General features: G+C 39.7%; 1 protein-coding gene and 1 long non-coding RNA gene across 3 annotated transcripts; both read right to left on the bottom strand.

Annotated features, from left to right (window-relative positions):
- Positions 1 to 608: 608 nt before the first annotated feature.
- Positions 609 to 13,454, bottom strand: NAPG (NSF attachment protein gamma). 2 transcript variants are annotated; one of them, XM_015855357.3, is made up of 12 exons: positions 13,374 to 13,454; positions 12,507 to 12,574; positions 11,535 to 11,619; positions 10,448 to 10,465; positions 9,859 to 9,889; positions 8,365 to 8,474; positions 8,186 to 8,252; positions 7,656 to 7,726; positions 6,646 to 6,724; positions 5,875 to 5,954; positions 4,227 to 4,356; positions 609 to 3,546 (listed from the first exon to the last, which is right to left on the bottom strand). In XM_015855357.3, the coding sequence occupies exons 1-12, from the start codon at positions 13,427 to 13,429 to the stop codon at positions 3,397 to 3,399; spliced, it is 945 nt and encodes a 314-aa protein (XP_015710843.1). In that variant the 5' UTR covers positions 13,430 to 13,454; the 3' UTR covers positions 609 to 3,396. The 2 variants fall into 2 exon arrangements, with proteins under 2 accessions (XP_015710843.1, XP_085393631.1); XM_085537505.1 differs by lacking the exons at positions 9,859 to 9,889; positions 10,448 to 10,465; positions 11,535 to 11,619.
- Positions 8,822 to 9,852, bottom strand: LOC146761801 (uncharacterized). The gene is made up of 2 exons (XR_014942626.1): positions 9,400 to 9,852; positions 8,822 to 9,299 (listed from the first exon to the last, which is right to left on the bottom strand). It is a non-coding gene; the product is annotated as an uncharacterized LOC146761801 (long non-coding RNA).
- Positions 13,455 to 19,984: the final 6,530 nt, after the last annotated feature.

Raw genomic sequence — 19,984 nt, 5'->3', positions numbered from 1 at the left:
CTACACATTTAAACAGTCCAAATATGGAAACAAGAACTTTACCTCTGAAGATCCTCCCTCACAAGAAGGTTGTTTTGCTAAACCACAGCTTTGCCTTTCTTATGATCAACTAGTCAAATTAAAATCAAGAACTTGGAGGATCAATTATTTCTTACTCTAAGATGAATTAAGATCTAACAATCACCCAATAAAACAAATTTGTTTTCTGAATACGAAACTTGGGGAAGTGACAACAATCAACCAAAATGTTACAGATGCAAAACATACACGTACCTCTTTATTCTGAGCAGAGAGAATTGCAGAAGATGAGTCACTGCCTTGATAACAAGAGTCAGCAGACAGGTACTGAGAGGTCAGTTAGAAAAGCAGAAAACACTGACATGGACTGTATGCAAAAGTGGACAAGCTGCAATGACTGGCAATACCCAAAACTGAGTCAGAAGGTTCCCAAGATGAAGTCCACCATAACGTATTATACCTGCAAGACCTGGCAACAAAAGCCATAGACAAAAGGCCACAAAATCTGCTTGGGACTACAAAACAAGATTCATTTTTAAATGGTGGCGTTTGGCAGGACCTGCCCAACAACAAGAAAGTTTGCACAAATGTCAGTTTCAAGTTTTATTTTTCACATTGGTGAACCACAGCCTCTTCTCAGAGACAGCATCTGTAGAACTGTTACAAACACTTTTAATAATCTAATACATCACAGATTTTGGAAAGGAACAAATGAAGCACAGGTTTCACACTGCAATTGGGCATATTGAGTCATAAGTTACAGATACTTTAGAAATCATCTGATTTTATATACATTACAATGATCATTGCCCGGTCTTCATGCAAATATAATCTTTCTCACAGCCAACGTTGTCTTTAGAAACCTTCTTGCTGAAAATGGTATATTTTCACTTTAAATCACTTAAATGGTATTTACAGAAGTGTGCAAATTGCTTTGAAAGATAGAAACACTTACACATAATATACAGACAGCATCTTCTACAGTTAAACATTTACTAAAAGGCAGATAACATTCCTATCACACTTTCAATGCCTAAAATAGGAGAGTAAGTTATATAAAATAGACCATCTTATTTTCAGACACTTTCATTTCTGCAGATTTGGTCTTCGCAGCAACATTGCAATCAAAGATTAAGATTCTGCTCCCAAGATCTTAAGAAGCCCCTTTAATTTCAACGGCAGCTGAACACGTTTATTACAAGCTACTTTTGCCCCAGATTTTCCACACTTGGCACAGGCTAAAAAGAAAAAAACCTGAGGGAGTGGAGAAAATGGTCTTGCTTCCTTCCCCCCGCAACATGAAGAGCATGCTAACTCATAAATTGTATTTGTAAGGGTCTATTACTGTTGCAAGCACTACAGCAAATAAAGTCTGCAACTTCTACCACAGTATACAAAACTGCCTGTGTGTCTTCTCAGATATATGTAACTGCACACACAAAAAAGCAGACTCCTTGGGACCATTCAACAAAACTAATTTCAGAATCGGAAGCAGCAGGAAAAGCTTGAAGAAAAGTACTTAGTGTTCCCAGTGCTTCTAAATGTGCTCTAAGAAAAAAAAAAATAAGTCATAAAAACTCCCCAGAAAAAGTGCATGGTGACCCTTCCTGAACAAATGTGGAAAGCGGAAGCTGGAACACATCACTCCAGTCTCCTCAATGGTGAGGAAAAAGAGTTATGGGGAAGTCTTCAAAACCACCTTTTTTGCATACTAGTAATCACTCTGGGAGGGGGCGGAAAAAGCAATTCACTATCTAAGATTTCATTTAAGATATTCTAGAGACGTACAAAAACTTCTGTATATATCCTTAATAACAATGGAAATTTAGCTGTCAGACAGTGCAGAACAAAGAACAAAGGTAAGCAACTTTAAAAAGCCCTCAAACAGCTTTTAAAAAAGAACAAACCAAAGCTTACTATATCATTACAAGGAGACAAACCTGATCTATTAAACTGAGTAAAAACTTTAACAGCCACTCGTGTACCCACTGCACTGAATGCTATCCACCTCAAGCAACATATGAGCCCTCAAAGTCCACCTTCATCACAGTGACATCTGATACACTCTATATCATTGAGGACACCCAATTCCTTAATGTGGCACAAACTATATCAACACTTAATACTGTGGTCTACTGCTTACTGAGTTTTGGACATCAACTTAGAGCAGATCTTGGAAAGGTTCCAACCTTGGAAAGGTTGGAAAGGTTCTTCTGAAAAGAAATTATATATATATATATAAAAGGACCACAGATGTAACTTTTAGGGCTGTCAACACTTAAGTATAAAGCAGTCGAATGTGGACAATAAAGAAGTTCGCAGAAGACAGCAACTTGTAATCAAATAAAAACAGAGAAGATGCTCCAAAATATGATTATTTTGAACACTCAGCTAGTTTGAGGATTGTAAAATCTGTTCTGCTTTGAAAGAAGGAAAAAATTTGCAGATGAGATTAACTAGCCAATGAACACCTGAAACACTAAGCTCAACCACAGTGCTGAAAATTTCACCTAAGTTTTCACTAGATATTGTCCCCAGTGCTTTATTTTCAATACACATTACCTGCTACCTTTAGTTTCTTTTTTGATAACAACGTGCATCAGAAACAGTGCTAGAAAGGTTGCCAATGACTTCCATTCCTAACGTGTACATTACAAACACTGTGTACAAACATATTTTGAAAGACTTAGGTCTATTATTTTCTTAAAGTGAAATGTGTGCAGCTATATATTCAAGCTTGTGAAACTGCTCCATATTAGCTGGCTTAGTATTTTCTACAATCACATGGATATTACTTGCTATATTTAGGATACTAGAATATATATATTCCAGTATATATTCCACAGCGGGGAATATTTGTTAACCGAATGTTCTTAGTGATTATACTAGTGGAAAATATGTCTGCCAGTATTCCTTAAATAACATTAAAGAGGAGATGAATATCCAGACAAATAACCTTACATTCAACTTTGGGAAGAAAAAAAAACCCACAAACATTATTGGCACCAAAAAAAGTGTCAGCTTGAAATCCAGTACTTGAGATGTTGTGTTGTTCTCCTTACCCTGTGCTTCTCTTCAGAACTTTGGTTTCTTTTTAAACTATGCTTTTACTAAAAATTTCCCTCCATTTTTCTCCCCATCAACGGAAGGCAGAGCACTGAAGAAGTTCCTACCAGATAGGAAATGAAATTCAAAGATGTTACAAGATGATAGGTATAATCATGCTTTTTCTCCTTTTTTTTTTTGTAGCCAAAAGCTGCCCAGTTAACATCAGCATTCCCATATCACAATTGCAATGAAGCTCTGGTAAATCTGGTACCTTTGGATATGCTCAGCATCACAAATACACTGGATATTTAATATAACATAGGTCTGCAGCTAGCACAGTCCACCAGAATATTCATCCTCTTCCTCATCAGCATGAGAGCCCACTGTGGCTGGTCCTCTTGTTTTATCTTGTGTAGCATTTGGAGATTTCTTCTTGATTCCACCTCCCGGGACCACCAAGGTAAGACCAAGCTTGGCATACTAATAATAAAAATACAAGTTTATTTCTATACTATTACATTCAGCGCAGAAAACAGATTGATGCAGCTTTCAGAGTATATTAATAATCAGAATAATAAAGATTAGAATAACCCCCGTGTTCAATATCTCCTTTACTTTATGGCTTTCCTACCCTTGTACTTTCTGCATATTAGTTAAAAGTGCGATCATTAAAAAAAAATATGGACTTCTTCTTAAAATGGAAAAACTTTCAGTAACTAATGATTTGCTAGAGAATAAGCATAAAAAGAAAAACAAGCCAACATCAAACAAAGCCATCACATTCACTTTGTAATGCTTATGCACACATAGCACCAAATTGGTATTTATGAGATAAAACAAAGTTCCGGCCCTATGAAGAACCAATGAAAAGCAAACTGTGTTTTGGTCAATTAGACTCTGCAGACTGATAACAAACTGCTAGTTTACTTAGGCCTTCCCACCATAAGAATATAACAGCAGTGTCAGACTACAGAAGGCAGGCAGTAAAGTAAAATAAATAAATAAAAGTAAAGTTCACAAGATAAGATTACCAAGCAAGTCACAAAAAATACATAGATACTTCTGTCCTTATCTTCCTACAGTAGAAAAAAAGCCTCTCAAACTGAACAAGCAAAAAGTACCATAAAATTACAAATAATCTGCAAGAACCGCCTACTTACATCATTGTCCATGTATTTGAAGAGAGGCAAGTTACAGACTTCAGAAACTTGATCCTGATCTTGCTGATCATATCCTTCCAGAAGTTGCTCTAGTGCTGCACAGTCTTCACTTCCATTAAATCCAGGTATACTGAAGGAAATTAACAGCTCATTTAAGACATTTCAGCAATCTACTTGGTGCTCAGGTGTTCTATTTTTACAGGATGTTCATTAATAGCAGACGAGAAGGCAGAGAATGAGAATCTGATGGACTACTTACTCCACAAAACATAACCACTTTCATTTTTCCTGGAACACAGATCATATCCATAAGCTTCAACTTCCAGCAACACTAGATTGCTGAGAATCAGACCACAATCATAGTCAAGCCAAGAATAGAGTATTAGAATTTTTCTATTTTTCCTGACTAGTCAATAAGATTTTCTTCCAATTCATATGCAGGAAAAAAATATGTAATCAGTTTCTATATAAAATGCAGATTGAAGACATAGAAAATATGACCAAGATGTTTCAAAACAGATCTTCAAAAAATTGCTTTGAAAAATAATGATTTAACTTAGATATCTGTTCAAGTCACTTCACTTAAAACATAGTTTAAGTAAAAACAACACGTTTCAGTATTTTGTTACTGAAGTCCTAATGAAAGCTGAAACAAGAGACCTGCATGAAAGCCTCTGGAGTTTGTGGCTAGGAACATTAATCCAGACTTGACATCAGAAATTTCTCTTGGATGTATGAGGACTATGTTGTTCAATCCCTTCTATCAAAATGGATCAGTTCTTACTTTCTAAATCATCTTCCAGTTCAGACAACTATTAATGAAAAAATGCAAAAATAAAGAAATCTTGCTTTTCTTTTAACATATGACAAGAGCAAGTTCTACATCAACATAACCAGAAATGCAGTAACTCCCATACTACACCTTTTTCTTTTGTTACAACAAACCTTTAGATGAATATTTTCCTCAATCTAATTACCATAGTACACAGTTCCAATGATTGTACTAGGATGCTACTAATGAGTGTTAAAACTGCATTCCACATTTCCACTCTCAAACTACAATGAAAAGTTAAAATTACACATTTTTAAGGGCTTCAACAAGACAGAAAGGCTTTAATAATAATTACAATAAATCAGAACATCCAGAAATCCTCATTTTTAATCCCAACTATTTGTTTATGGACGTTTGGGGGCCCTGCCAGGCAGGGGGGTTGGGATTTCATGATCCTTGAGGTCCCTTCCAACCCAGGTCATTCTGTGATTCTGTTTACAACAGGCAGTCCACTTCTGCTCCATTGAAAAAGACATACAAAAGAATCCTAACCACAAGAGTATTCCACTCAGCTTTTAAGTTTTTAACAAGGAAAAAGCAGAAAGAACTTCTAATCTACATCTCATTTCACATCTGTTGCTCTGAAGTGCTTCTTTATGACAGACTTTATCACATGCTAATTACTGCTGAACCCACTACTGAAAGAGTGAAAAAATTTCCTGACAGCTGGCTACCTAACAGACAATGCTATTATACTTTAAGTAAACAGACTTGGAGGCTCAGAACTTATTGACAGAGGTTTCCTTTGGTTTTTCATAATAAATCTACATTAATGAAACAGTCAGCTTAAGATTTTAAAATATGAGGCAGACTTACCTATAGCTTTCCCTCACACACCTTTCTGCAGCAACATAATCATTTCTGTGAAGGTGAACTAAGACTTGAGCAATCGTTTTCTAAACAAAACAAGAAACACAGAGGGGAAAAAAACATAAAACAGATTCAATTTTAGAATGAAATTAAGACAGTTGGAACTACACTATGATAAAGTAGTAAGCCCCAAATCTTCAGCTGGTATGAAACAGATTACCTCCTCTAACGCTGTAATGAACTCTTGCATCAAACTTGCTTGTGCTTTTTTCCTTATGCGATTTCCTATACAAGTCATATGTTGATTACAAACTCAAAACAATCAAAAATTCTTATTTAGGACTCAAAGTAATTATTTCTACTAAGAATCCTGAATAAATGACATCAAGGTAAATGCAGATCAGAAGACAATCCTTGTGAAAGAAAAAAGCAATACAAAAACATCCACAGTTCTCACCCATCCAGTTTCAAAATAAATCAACTCGCATTCCAGAAGAGAAAACTGGGCTTATTCAAATTAATTTGAAGGCTTGTATAGCAATTATTATAATTCAGAGTTTTTGATAGCATCCACAGATAAATGGCATCCTATCAACATTATAGCAGTGAAAAACAAGAGGTTAAGGAAGCATGAACAACCACACATTCTCCTTATCTAGCAATCAATGTATCTCTGAATCAAGAGATACATAATGTCAGACAGAATTCAGCCACTACTTTATGTTAGTTCAGAAAACCTTGAAATATCCCACCAGAAATTATCATTTAGATTTTTACCTTATAGCATGTTGGATAATTTTCAATTTCCTTATAAATACTTTTTTCCTTTTGAAGGGACAATGCAGCCTCATCCAATCTAAATTGAAACAAAAACAAGGAGTACCAGTGCCAGGAAGCAAACATAATGAACCCAGCGCTCATAGTGAGCTGTTTAATACACATGTGAGTTTTCCTTAATAAGAAGCAACATAGCTAAAATCAGCTGCAGGTCTTATTAACAGCAGTTATATATAAGGTCAGCAATCCCTTTTACATACATGCAGGCTAACATCATGTTTGGTATTAATTCAGACCCAGCTTTTCACAACATCATACAAGATACGTGCCTCATAACACACTCTGATAGATTCCTGTATGTCATGAAGTTGCTGTAAGTCCAATGTCCAGGAAGTACCAATGGAAATCATAGTAACTCTTTTCTAGTTTGAAAATTCCTTTTAACCACTACATTAAACTTCTTGAAATGCACAATTGCACATGAATGGCAATGTAACAGAGCAAGCAAGAATTTCACGTGTACTAAAGTTACATTGGCTTGCTCTTTCATGGAAAGATTTTAAAGTTACTTTAAAAATTTATCTTTCCAACTACCACTGCACAATAAAGTTTCTTGTGAGTAGTCAAACAGATGCAAACAATTTCATAAAAGAACTATATAGCAAGTCTAAGCTGAACCACAGGTCAGGTCTGGTGACAGAAATCCATGCTTCAATTAAGATGCCACGGAGAATCCAAGGCAGATTCTCAGCCTGGGATTAGATTGCTGCCAACAGATTACTTTCCTAAGATTAATTTCCCTGTTTTATATTCCATAGCTGTGAAAGACTTCCAAATTCTTTCTACAAATAAGTGCCTGAAAAAGTCTCCTGAACTTCTTTAACAACTAAACTGATGTACACCCTTTAAAGCTGTACTAACAAAGAAAGAGGAAACAAAGTCCTACAGTGAAACTGCCCTTTGAAATACAGATTCAACTACATGTAAGCAGAAAACTACATAAGAAATACCTGCGTCCTCTGACTAGAAGTCTTGATGCTTTCCCCAACATTTCTAATGCTTGCCGTAAACGTTCTTCATTCTAGAGAAGGGCAAAAAGAATTCACATGCTCCTATCTTCTTTGCACAGGATTAAGACCATTAGACCTTAACCTAACTATGTTGTCTGTAACTGAGAACAACTGTTCCGCTATACCAACAGTTTGTATACTCAATGGAAAAAAAAACAAGGAGTATTAGCGCACCAAAGTCACACAGTCAGCTGCTATATGGATCTGGAGAGCAAAGGAGTATCAACGCAAACTTACTAATCCAGTAATTCAGTTGAATTTTAAGCAAACTCTTCTTCTTGTGCATCCAAGGGTTTCAAACTGTTTTAAGCTACAGGACTGCACAGCAGCCATATTCCCCACCCTCTGGGCTGCCCAACACGAGGCAGAAAAACTTGACAACACACAAAATTTACATTTGGTCAAGTCCCAAAATGAGAAAAGAACTGACTTCCTATACTGTCAAAAAAACAACTTAGAAGCCAGCTTACTTCAAACACTGATGCTGCTTGCTGATAAAGCTGTACAGCCTTCTCTGGGCTCACATTTTCTATTAACCTGTAATAAACATAAATCATTTCTCAGATAAAAGCATTAAAGAGACAGAGAAGAAAAGCAAGGAGATACCTCTGCCCCACATTTATTCTGGTCACCAATACTATAAACTTACTTCCCAGCCCGTTCCAGTGCAATGGCTGCTGTATCCGGTGTCCCGTTCTCCAGGTACATCATGCTGGCTTTCTCTATCAGCTGAACAGCTTCAGGGAGTCTCTGCATCTCCTGCAGAGACAGTCAGAGGGACACTGCTGTCAGTAACTGCGGTCATGAAACAACGATAACACCATATACATGGTGTATACCATATATATTACAGCATTTCAGCTTATAAGAAAAAGTGACAAAACACAACAGTACAGAAACGTGCCTTCCATATTATCAAATATTTGTGAAGAACAAGTTTAGCAGTGATTCTGATACACTTTTTATGTTCTTTTGAATAACCACAGAGAGAGGAACTAACAGGCAGCCTTCTCACACCCAGAGTCAGAGTAACCAGGTGATTTCCTCAGTAAATCTTGTCATAATTATAAACAAAAAGTTCTCGTTTTCAATCTTTAATTTACATCTTTTCATCTTTAAAATCTAATTTAACTAGCAGCTACACAGCACCTAAGCAACACGCATTTAAAGATTCTGGTGACATACCACCTACCCTATGTCAAGTGAGTAGAAATCCTTTTCTATCACATAAATACCTCAAGCAAAAATGTTAATTCCACTATCCTCTGAAACCAGTACTTCTGGAGCAAACAGGCAAAACAAGACTGCCTTGTCACACTGCAGCTTAAAACTGCCAGACACTTATTTTCCTTTCAGAAATTACAAGATCAACATAATCCTCTTCCAGTGAGTTCCTTGATTCTCCCACTCCTCTTTTCAGAATTCTCTTTTACTGATATAACATCAGTTAAAAACAAAAAACAAACAGTATTTGGTCAATGGTGAAAACAATGCAACAGACTTAGACCTTTCATTTCTCTTGCTCCAATCCACTGCTCACCTAAGTAGTAATTAGTTCCTTCCCAACGTAAGGCACCTTTCCTTCTTCAAAAGAAAACCCAAAAATGTTTCCAATTAAAAAGAAATTGAAAAAAGCCTTGAAAAAAGAAGGCTGAGAGGGGACCTGATCCAGGTTTATAAATACCTGAGGTGTGGGAGCCATAGTGGTGAGGCTGGTCTCTTTTCAGTAGTGCGTGGGGACAGGACTAGGGGTAATGGGATGAAACTTCAACATAGGAAGTTCCGCACGAATGTGCACAAGAACTTCTTTACAGTGAGGGTGACAGAGCACTGGAACAGGCTGCCCTGGGAGGTGGTGGAGTCTCCTTCTCTGGAGATATTCAAGACCTGCCTGGACGCCTACCTGTGTGACGTGGTGTAAGGAGCCTGCTTTGGCAGGGGGGTTGGACTCGATGATCTCTGGAGGTCCCTTCCAACCCCTACAATTCTGTGATTCTGTGAAAAATAGTTTCCCTAAACTACATGAGGGTACTGGTGGGAACTATAAGTCAACCAAAGAACATCACTGCCATATACAGTTTGCTTGCATATATGTGTAAAATGTAAAAGAGAACTTTTAAATAAAAACTAGTAATGAAAATACCTTTAGCATCATGCCGGCTTGTTCATAAGCTCTGCAGAGAAAAAGTTGACAATTTAGACACCGTATATTTCAGCAAGCTGTAACTACACAGCAGAAGTTAACCTGCATCAGCAACCACTTCACTGTTAATATTTAACAAACTGAAGAGGTTTTGAGTGCTTTAATTTAATGAGACATGTATGATTAGCTTTCATAATAAAGTATTTCAACTACACAATTACTGCTCTCCAAAACAAAAGAGACCTGCAGGCAATACTTGAATAATCTATTTGTCATCACCCATTTGCTCTGAAGTATCTTTATTTACATTTCTATATAAGCAAAACAGTGCAAAACGTCAAATTTATAGAAAGTTTACCTAAGAAAAAGCACTTGGTACAAAAATCTACAAAAGATTGTCAAAATACTAATTTCTTCAGAGAGCCATTGCAGGTTTTCAGACTTTCCTTGCCCATGCTTTCATTAAACTGATTTTGAAATAGTTAAATCACTGGAACTGAGTCACTTACTAGAGACCAAAATGACAGCTCATGCTTGCACTATAAGTTATAAAAAAACCCTTTGGATTACTCAGTGCATCCATACTTACTTGGCAGCATGAAAGAGACTGGAAGTAACGTTGTCAAGTCAAGGACAAATGCCATAAAGCAGAAAAATCAACAGCATACAAAATCTTACAGAAGTATTAGTTTCAAATCAAGTAACCCAGAAACGCAAATAGAACCTGCTAAGTCTCTAGGCAAAGTATAAAAAAAAAAGCAGCATCTAAGGACAGAATAAATGCAAAATATTAGATAATTGCACATATAAGGTTGTAAAAATGTACATTTATTTAAAATATGCTCCCTGTTTACCAAATGTTGCCACAAGCACTGTATTGTTAGCCACATTTAGTTAATACTATCCATTCATAGATACTTAAAAGTGCTTATATAAATTTATAATGCAGTGCATAAGCATTTCAGGCACCTCTACTCTACACTGGTGAGACCTCACCTGGAGTACTGCATCCAGGTGTGGAGTGCTCAGTACAGGAGACACACAGACCTGCTGGAGAGCACACAGAGGGCCACAAATATGACCCAGAGAATGGAACACCTCTCCTATGAGGACAGGCTGAGAGATCTGGGGCTGTTCAGCCTGGAGAAAAAGAGGCTCCAAGGAGATCTGACAGCAACTTTTCAGTATCTACAAAGGGACTGTAAGAAGAAAGGGGACAGAATCTCTAGCAGGGTCTGTTGTGATAGGACAAGGTGAAGTGGTTTCAAACTGAAAAAGGGGAGATTTAGATTAGATGTAAGGGAGCCAGTTTTTCACAGTAAGGATAATAAGGCATTGAAACAGGCTGTCCAGAGAAATGGTGAATGCCCCATGGAGACACTCAAGAACAGACTGAGGGATGCTGTGAACAACCTGATGTGTTCCTGTTCATTTCAAGGGAGTTGGACTAGGTGACCTTTAAGGGTCCTGCCAACTCAAACAGTTCTGTGCTTGTATATCACTCAGAACAGATTTTCGAATCAAGAGGTCTTCAGCTTTCCTATTCACAGCACACAGTCCTTTGAAAGAGAGCCTTCTTAGACCGACAACATGAGCAAAGATATTAATTTTTCAACCCACTACTCAATTCTAAATAGCAAGTAACTTCTTGGAAAGCAAAAGTAATGAAAAGATACGCTTTGTTGTTTTCATGTGCTTCAGCTTCTCGTAAACAGGCTTCCCTTGCCTGGTCAAACTGCTTGGCATTCTTAAAGGCAACAGCTGCAAGAAACCAAAGATGAAGTTCTCATTTACAGCCTGCCTTTTCTTTTTTTAATCACATCTGCTAAAGTATTCAATCATCCAAACACGCAAGCAGGCACTTTAGACAAACTGAATGGCTTGCTAAATTGTAGCCAGAAAATCCCACCACAGGGTTGAATTAGCCACCCAACTGGTCCCCAGTGATAGGACAAGAGGCAACTGGCACAAACTGGAACATAGGAAATCCCATCAAAACATGAGATTGGAAAAATTCTGTACTTTGATGGTGACAGAGCACTGGAACAGGAGGGCCAGAGAGGTCACGGAGTCCCCTTTTCTGGAGACATTCAAGACTCATCTGTACACTTTCCAGTGTACATGGGTATAAATTACTATTAACAGGAAGAAAAAAATCAGAGTTCCATATTCAGTATGACACCTGTTAAGAGGAAAGGAGGAAAGAAATCTTACCATGTCCAGAGGAAAAAGAAATTACACCACAAACTAAAAATGCCTCTACCTTATTAAAACTCTCTTAGGTCAGGCAATCCAAATGATGGTGAAAAAGTTTTAAGAACAAATAGAATTTTTGTTATCTGGGAATATCATGTGATTTGGGGGTTGGCAAGTGAAAAAAGGAAAGCTTTAATGTTATGATATGTATTAAGATTCAACATATTAGGCAGTAAACTTGAAAAGAATAAATTTTTTGAAATTAGTATTGACTTCCAAGTACAACTTGAGATTTTACAGTGCTAAGAACATTTATCTTCCTCATTACTATAGTCTTTGCAACAGTTGTACTTATACAGGAATATACTAAAACTAATTAAAATATTATTGGAAATGAAGCTTAAAAACTATAAAACCATAAAGCATGCGCCCATATTTACAGTCACACATACCTGCCTTCCCGTATTCAGTAGCTGCACTATCATAATCTGGTTTCCATTTTAAGAATCCAGTTTTCAAGCTAAAAATGTAAGAAGAAATAACTATTAGCAATGAGTAACGCCTTTGTGTTTCATCTCTGAAGTATTTCATATAGATTTAAAACATCAGACAGCCTGATAGGTCTGTAGCAGCTTATGGCACTAACTGCTCCCACACATACACAAATACAGGGCCCTGACCAGCTAAGCTGGTGGGTGGCAGCCCTGCCCATGGCACAGGACTGGAATATGGCAGGATTTTAGGTCCTTTCCAACACAAGTCATTCTGTGGTTCCATGAAATATGCGAGTCATCAGTGCTGACCTCAGTATTATACTTATCTCCTTAAAAAAGGCATACATACAAAATTACAACTTTAGAGGCCGCTGACACAGACACTTCAGATGCATTACATGCTTAGTAACGAAATGAGTTAAAATGAATTCCACCAAAAGGCGTAGTGCTCAGGTAACGTAAAGAAGCCACCTGGCACACACTGCTGTTCTGAAGCAGCCTCTGAAGCTGCCTGCCAACTGCCATACGTAGACATTAGGCCCACTAAGCAAAGTGCCCGTACTACTGAGGCCACCCTTAAACAAACAGACCCCCAAAGCCCCGCCTCAGACAGGCCATATCCCCCGCTGCCCTCCCTTTCCAGCCCAGGTCACGTCGCCGGCAGCTGCTGAGCCCACGGGAGGATCACGGGCAGCCTACAGCTCCCACAGCACTCCGCCTCACCAGCCCAGCGGGCAGGAGAGGAGCCCCGAGGCCCGAACGCTGAAGCGCCCACGGCCTCGCCCGCTTCTTGTTGCCGACATGCCCAGCCCAACCCCCGCTCACTATTTCTCCGCTTTCGCGATGTGCTCCAGGGCCTCGTTTATCTTCTGAGCCGCCATCGTGGCTGCAGCTACGGAACGCCGCAGGGCTCACGGCGCGTCCGGGGGCGGGGATGAGAGCTGCGCCTACTCACTGCGCCTGCGCCATCTTGGGGGGCGGGATCTGCTGCTGACGGCGGCTGTTGGTAACGTGACTGCCTCAGGGTGACGCTGTGTGGTGCTCCTCCATGAGCAACCTGTGCTACTCTTTCTGAGAAGAAATCACAGAATTATCAAGGTTGGAAAAGAACTAGAAGATCATCTAGTCCAACCCTTACCAATACTTCCCAGCTAAATCATATTCATCAACACAACATCCAAACGTTTCTTGAACACTCCCATGGTCGGTGACTCCACCACCTCCCTGGGCAGTGCATTCCAATGCCTGACTACCCTTTCCAAGAAGTAATACTTCCTAATGTCCAGCCTGAATCTCCCCTGGCGCAGCTTAAAACCATTCCCTCTAGTTCTGTCATCGATTACACGAGAGAAGAGGCCAACCCCCAGCTCACTACAACCTCCCTTCAGGATGTTATAGAGAAAATGTTTCCTGATGGCCAACCTGAACCTCTCCTGCCATGACAAGGCCTTTATCTCTCATCCAAAGCAGGAGAAATGATTGGTGTTCTGGCCTCTGTGGGCTACAGTGATCCACAAGTTATACACTCGGTAACTGCACTGAAAATGCTGAGGTCTGCATTGCTGCCCGTATTTTGATTTTCTGCTACTTCTTGTTTTCATAATCTGAAATGTCAGAAAGCTGATATGGAATCAGAATGGCTTGGGTTGGAAGGGACCTCAAAGCATACCCAGCCCCAACCCATTATAGGCAGGGCTGCTACCCACCAGCTCAGCTGCCCAGGGCCCCATCCAGCCTGGCCTTGAGTACCTACAGGGTTGGGGCACCCAAAAAATGCTATGTACGTGTCAGTTACACCGTTCTGAATTGCTTTCCTATCCTTTACCATTTCCAGCATTCCCCTGATGATATGGACGTTTTTTCTTCTAACTTTAGTTCTTGCACTACCCTGGAGGTGCTATCTATAGCAGATGGTGGAAAATCCCCATTGTGTTATGTATTATTCTGTATTCTGTAACAAAGTAGGAAAGAAGGTAGCATTTGTAGCGGGTGAATAAAAAGAAATCATAAAGCTAATGCATTAACAGGCAGAATAATCTCAGAGAGCGCTTCTGAAGCACCCAGTGAGTAACCTGTTCTCCTGTTTGTTTGTAGTAGTGTTCCTGGCCAGCTGTGTTCCCTGGGTTATAAAGAGCTGCTGACTTTTTTGTGAGGCTACACACGTGCACTGTCTGGTTACACTTTATGCTGGAATGACCAGACAACACATTTCCAGGACTAGTATTAAATGAAATAGGATATTCCTGGGTAGCTTTTATTTTGTAGACACAGAACCTCCAGAGATTTTACATCTGGGAAGGATCATATCGCAGCATCTGGTACTTGCCTGTGAACTGGAATTTGGTATTTAAAAATACCCAGGCACGGTGTGACAAATTTTTACAGGGATAGCATTCAGAATGACAAGCTTTTATAAGTGCAGGCTTACAACTTCTGTTTACTAGATACATGTGAATTCTGCAGATAGCTGCACTGATAGCAGCTGTTGATTAGCAATCAGTCTTCAGCTGTTTGTCACGACTCCTTGTAGAGGGTTTCTGTCTCCCACCTCAACACTTCTCATACACACATCAACCATAGGTGGACTATTGAAACTGAGCTGCATAAACTATCACAGCTCATTTTATCTGAAAGAGCTTTGAAAATACCTGTGTGTTTGTGGGGTGTAACCTCTGGGTAGATGCTGGAGGCAGGTATCTTCCACCACAGTGGCTGGGTCCAGTGCAGGGACAGACAAGGATTCCTTCAGAGAACTCTTGTAAGAAATTGTCAAGATGACTGTGGTTAAATTTGTTTCCTGATTAATTCTTACTTTTCTTTGCTGTTAAGATGTCACGTGCTTGTCCAGAAAGTCAGGAGTGACTGCAGTGAACTGTATTTTAAATCAGCTGCTGAATCCTATCTACTGCTCCGCTGGATCTGGAAGGAGAATTTCAGTTTTCCGAGATCTGGATTTCCAAGTTCTGTCTGACACTGTCTTTTGGCAGCATATGTGGAAAGTTGTACGTTGTGATTTATTAGTGTCTGAGCTGGAGTCATAACTACAATAACAACAGCTACAGTACCATGCCTAGGAAATTGCTTGTGAAGAAGGGAGAGCAATCTGTGGGCAAACTGCTACTAATGCTAACGGTCTAATGAACAACTGATGTGACACATTTTGGGCCTTTTATACACAAAACAATATACACAAAACCACTTCGGTGTTCCAGTACCTTTTATTTTCCTGTCTTAAGAGTCATTCTATAGAATGAATTTGCTTGTGAGACTACTTCTTCCTGTCTTAATGAATAAGGCAGAAAGCAAACAAATAGCTAAAATTACTAAACACTGTTTCTCTCGAGATTTGTTTCTCTCTCCTGATTGCATTTAATTAAATAACAGAAGACTACATTGCGTGCTCACCTTTTATCAAAGAGCAGAGAGTCGGCACAGGAAAGAGATCTTATAAATGAGATAAGAGATCTTTCAGCTGCAGGAAAGAGGTAACCACAGAATCACAGAACCATAGAGGCTGGAAGGGATCTCTGGAGATCACCAAGCCCAACTTCTGTTAAACCAGGTCACACAGGAAAGTGTCCAGATGGGTTTTGAATATCTTCAGAGGAGGCTTCACAATCTCTCTGAACAGCTTATTCCAGCATTCTATCACCCTCAAAGTAAATAATTGTTTTCCTGAAGTTCAGATGGGACTTCCTGTGTGGTGTCCATTGTCTTCTACCATTGGGCACCACTGAAAAGAGCTTGGCCCCATCCTTAAAGAGCCTTAACCATTAAGTGTTGATAAGATTCCCCCACATGTAATTTCCTTGGAAATTATGGAAAATGGAAAACCGTGGCAGTTTCACTACACACTGAACATCCATGCAACAAATTGCAGGCAAAAAATTACAACTCAGAAATTCCTGTCTGTTTTACCATGCTGTATCTGAAGCCATGGCAGTATTCATTGCCTTCATCTTCTGTACCGACTACAAAATCCAGCGACTTTTGCCACTGCATCATCTAGCCAAGGCTGCTTTAAATTACCTAATTTTCAGAGTGTATGCACATCATACTTCAAGTACAAAATCAACTCCAGCCTTGGTGTGGCAGATAGCACAGAGAGGGGGTGCAGGCAAGGGTGCAGGCAGGGCATGATCATCCACCCATCAGCAGTCAGATAGAAGGAGGGGACCTCAGGGACTGAGAGGGATGGAAACAGGTGAAGCTGGGAAATGCAACAGAATAACTTGACACACCAGTGAGTTATGTCAAGCAGGAATTGCTTTAATACAGCACTGGGTGCATGGGGGATTACTACACCAAACATGCACTCCGAGGGGAGCATCAGCTGCGTATCTGTAGGCTTAGTATATATGTATTAATTACATTCGCAGGAAATTGGAGGCATATCGTCCTGCCCTTCTGAGCATGCATCATAAATGTGTGGAGGGTCTCTGGGCCCCATCTGGTGGTCATTGCATGAAGGCTAGTAGTTGTCCTCACAAAGGCTCAAAGTCTACCTTGCTGTGAACTTCTAACCTTTAAGGAGGGGTGCCTAAATCAGCCTCTGCTGGTGTTGTGTTGGGCTGAAGCTCTGTTTAGCTTCCTTATCTTTAACAAGAAGACATCTGTGTGACGTGGTGTAGGGAGCCTGCTTTGGCAGGGGGGTTGGACTCTATGATCTCTAGAGGTCCCTTCCAACCCCTACAATTCTGTGATTCTGTCGTTCTCTCTTCTCTCTACTTGACAGCAAGTTCTTGTGGCCCCACTCCAAGTCTGGTGACACACTGGAACAGACTACCCAGAGAGACTCTGGATGCCCCATTCCTGGGGGCTTTCAAGGCCAGGCTAGATGTGGCTTTGAGCAGCCTGCTCTGCTGGTTTGCAGCCCTGCCCACAGCAGAGGGGTTGAAACCACGTGATCTTTGACATCCTTTTCAACCCGGGCAGTTCTATGATTCTACAATTAAGTAAATCAACTATCTAGTTCTCCTTTTAAAGAGAAAAATATAAGTATTTTTTATCTCTAAGCCTGCTCAACAATCACCACTCTTACAGATCTGCTTCTCCTGCATACCTACATTATTAATAAAAGCTACAGATGCATTTATGGGGGAGAAAAGGTAATTTAGGCTAGTATTTCCCTACAGTTCTTCATGCCAGATCTTCCCTGTGATGGATGTGCTTCTTACATATCTTTCCTTCCCATGGTATTTCAGAACAGTATCATGTCTCACATCTATGCATTTCTCTTCTACATTCTACCTTTCTTACACTTTCTCTCTCTTTCCTGCATTGTTACATCTTCCTTCTGTTTTTGATTTTGTTCCTTCACCTAGAGGCTGCTTTCTTCACTCTTCTTCTAAATGCTGCTTAGAGTAAAGGTGTCCTATCAAAGTACTGCAAAAACAAATAGATACATTGTTACAGATGTGCCTAGCCAAGTTTTGAATACCAATACAGAAAGCATGCAGGGTGGATCATAAGCAAGCAATACTCATAGTAACTACTAAGCTCTTGTTCTTTACAATGGTTACTATCAAACAATGAAGTTTGGCAGACGCTGATCTCTCTCTGGTGACAGTGACAGCACCCTAGGGAACACATGGAGCTGTGTCAGGGGAGGGAAAGGTTGGATTTTAGGAAAAGCTTCTTAACTGGGGACTGATCGAGCACTGGAACAGTCCCCCCAGGGCAGTGGTCATTGCACTGAGCTTAATGGTGTTCAAGAATTGTTTGCACAACACTCTGAGGCGTAGAGCTCAGAGCTTGAATTTTGGGTGATTGTGTGCGGATCCAGGAGTTGGACTCAAGGATCCTTATGGGTCCCTTCCAACTTGGGTTATTCTATGATACTATGATTTTAAGAAAAAATGTCAGAGCTAGTAGTTAATTCTTTCTCATTTATCATCTTCAAAACAAAACCAAACGTCTCTTGATACAGTATCCAACAGAATATGTTGTAAAGGCCAGAGGAGGGGGCTTGACTTGTCCCTTCTGGAGCTTTGTCTTGTGATGCAGATCAACGAAATAGCTCTTCGTTTTAATGGATGTTGTAAGGAAACCCAGCAAACACAAGAGGGCTCCATCTGAACGTATATTAGGAAGCAACGTAGGGTGGTGCTAAATAGAAATGGTATCATTTCGTGTTACATAACCTTGAGCTGAATCGCAGGACAGTTTAGAGAAGGAGAATCTTAATTGTTTATTCTGCAGTTACCATCATGTTTTGGATATGCAGTGGTTTAGAAAAGAACTATAACATAATGGGATTATAGGATTCAGTCATTCATCCACAGAAACAAATAGGCTTGTACAAGTGGGCTTTGCTACAATGCTGAAGTACCACTGAAAATCTCTCAGAGACAGAACCAGGGAAGTCACAATTTTTTTTTTTGTCTAAAGATGGCCACCTGTGGTGGCATTAATTAATTGAGACTTGGGGAACTGGGTCTGTTTAGCCTTGAGAAAAGAAGGCTGAGAGGGGACTTGATACAGGTTTATAAATACCTGAGGTGTGGGAGCCATAGTGGTGAGGCTGGTCTCTTTTCATTAGTGCATGGGGACAGGACTAGGGGTAATGGGCTGAAAATTCAGCATAGGAAGTTCCGCATGAATGTGTGCAAGAACTTCTTTACAGTGAGGGTGACGGAGCACTGGAACAGGCTGCCCAGGGAGGTGGTGGAGTCTCCTTCTCTGGAGATATTCAAGACCCGCCTGGACGCCTACCTGTGTGACGTGGTGTAGGGAGCCTGCTTTGGCAGGGGGTTGGACTCAATGATCTCTGGAGGTCCCTTCCAACCCCTACAATTCTGTGATTCTGTGATTCTGTGAATGCCACTGTGTTGAGGTTGTACTTATATATATATATATAAGTATATATATATATGAACATATATATATATATTGATTTAGTAGACATTCTTAATTGCTACTAGTAGTCTTAAATATTTAATTTTTCTTCGCCTCTCAAAAGTTCATGGTGAAAGAAAACATTACTAAAGGATTATTTTGCTGTTTTCCTTTGGATCACTGCTACAGAGAGCAGCTAATCAGCAGGAAAAGATTAATTTCTTATGTTATAGACATGCTGGTTTTGACAAGTGAGCTATCGTTTCTTTACAGCAAGCAGTGTTATAAAAATAATTCAAGCCACACTTACACATGTACAAACAAAGAAGTCAGAGAATGATGGGAATGATGGACCTGCAGGGCAGGTTGGAAGAGACTGACCCAAGCTCTGAATCTGGAACTTCAGAAACGTCCCTGCTCCTTGAATGTGGGAACTCATCTCATTACAGAAACCAAAAATATCACAATCTGCAAATTCTGACCTAAATTTGGATGAAAATATCCTCTGAACTCAGCAAAGTTTGGATCAGAGCTCTGTGTTAAATCTTAATTCAGGTCATCACGTGGTTTTTCAGTAGTATTACCATGAAAATGTTGTC

The sequence above is a fragment of the Coturnix japonica genome, chromosome 2 (genome assembly GCF_054131305.1).
Source record: "Coturnix japonica strain WE chromosome 2, WE-NBRP24, whole genome shotgun sequence".
Lineage (NCBI taxonomy): Eukaryota > Metazoa > Chordata > Aves > Galliformes > Phasianidae > Coturnix > Coturnix japonica.
This window is presented reverse-complemented; position numbering and strand designations above follow the sequence as displayed.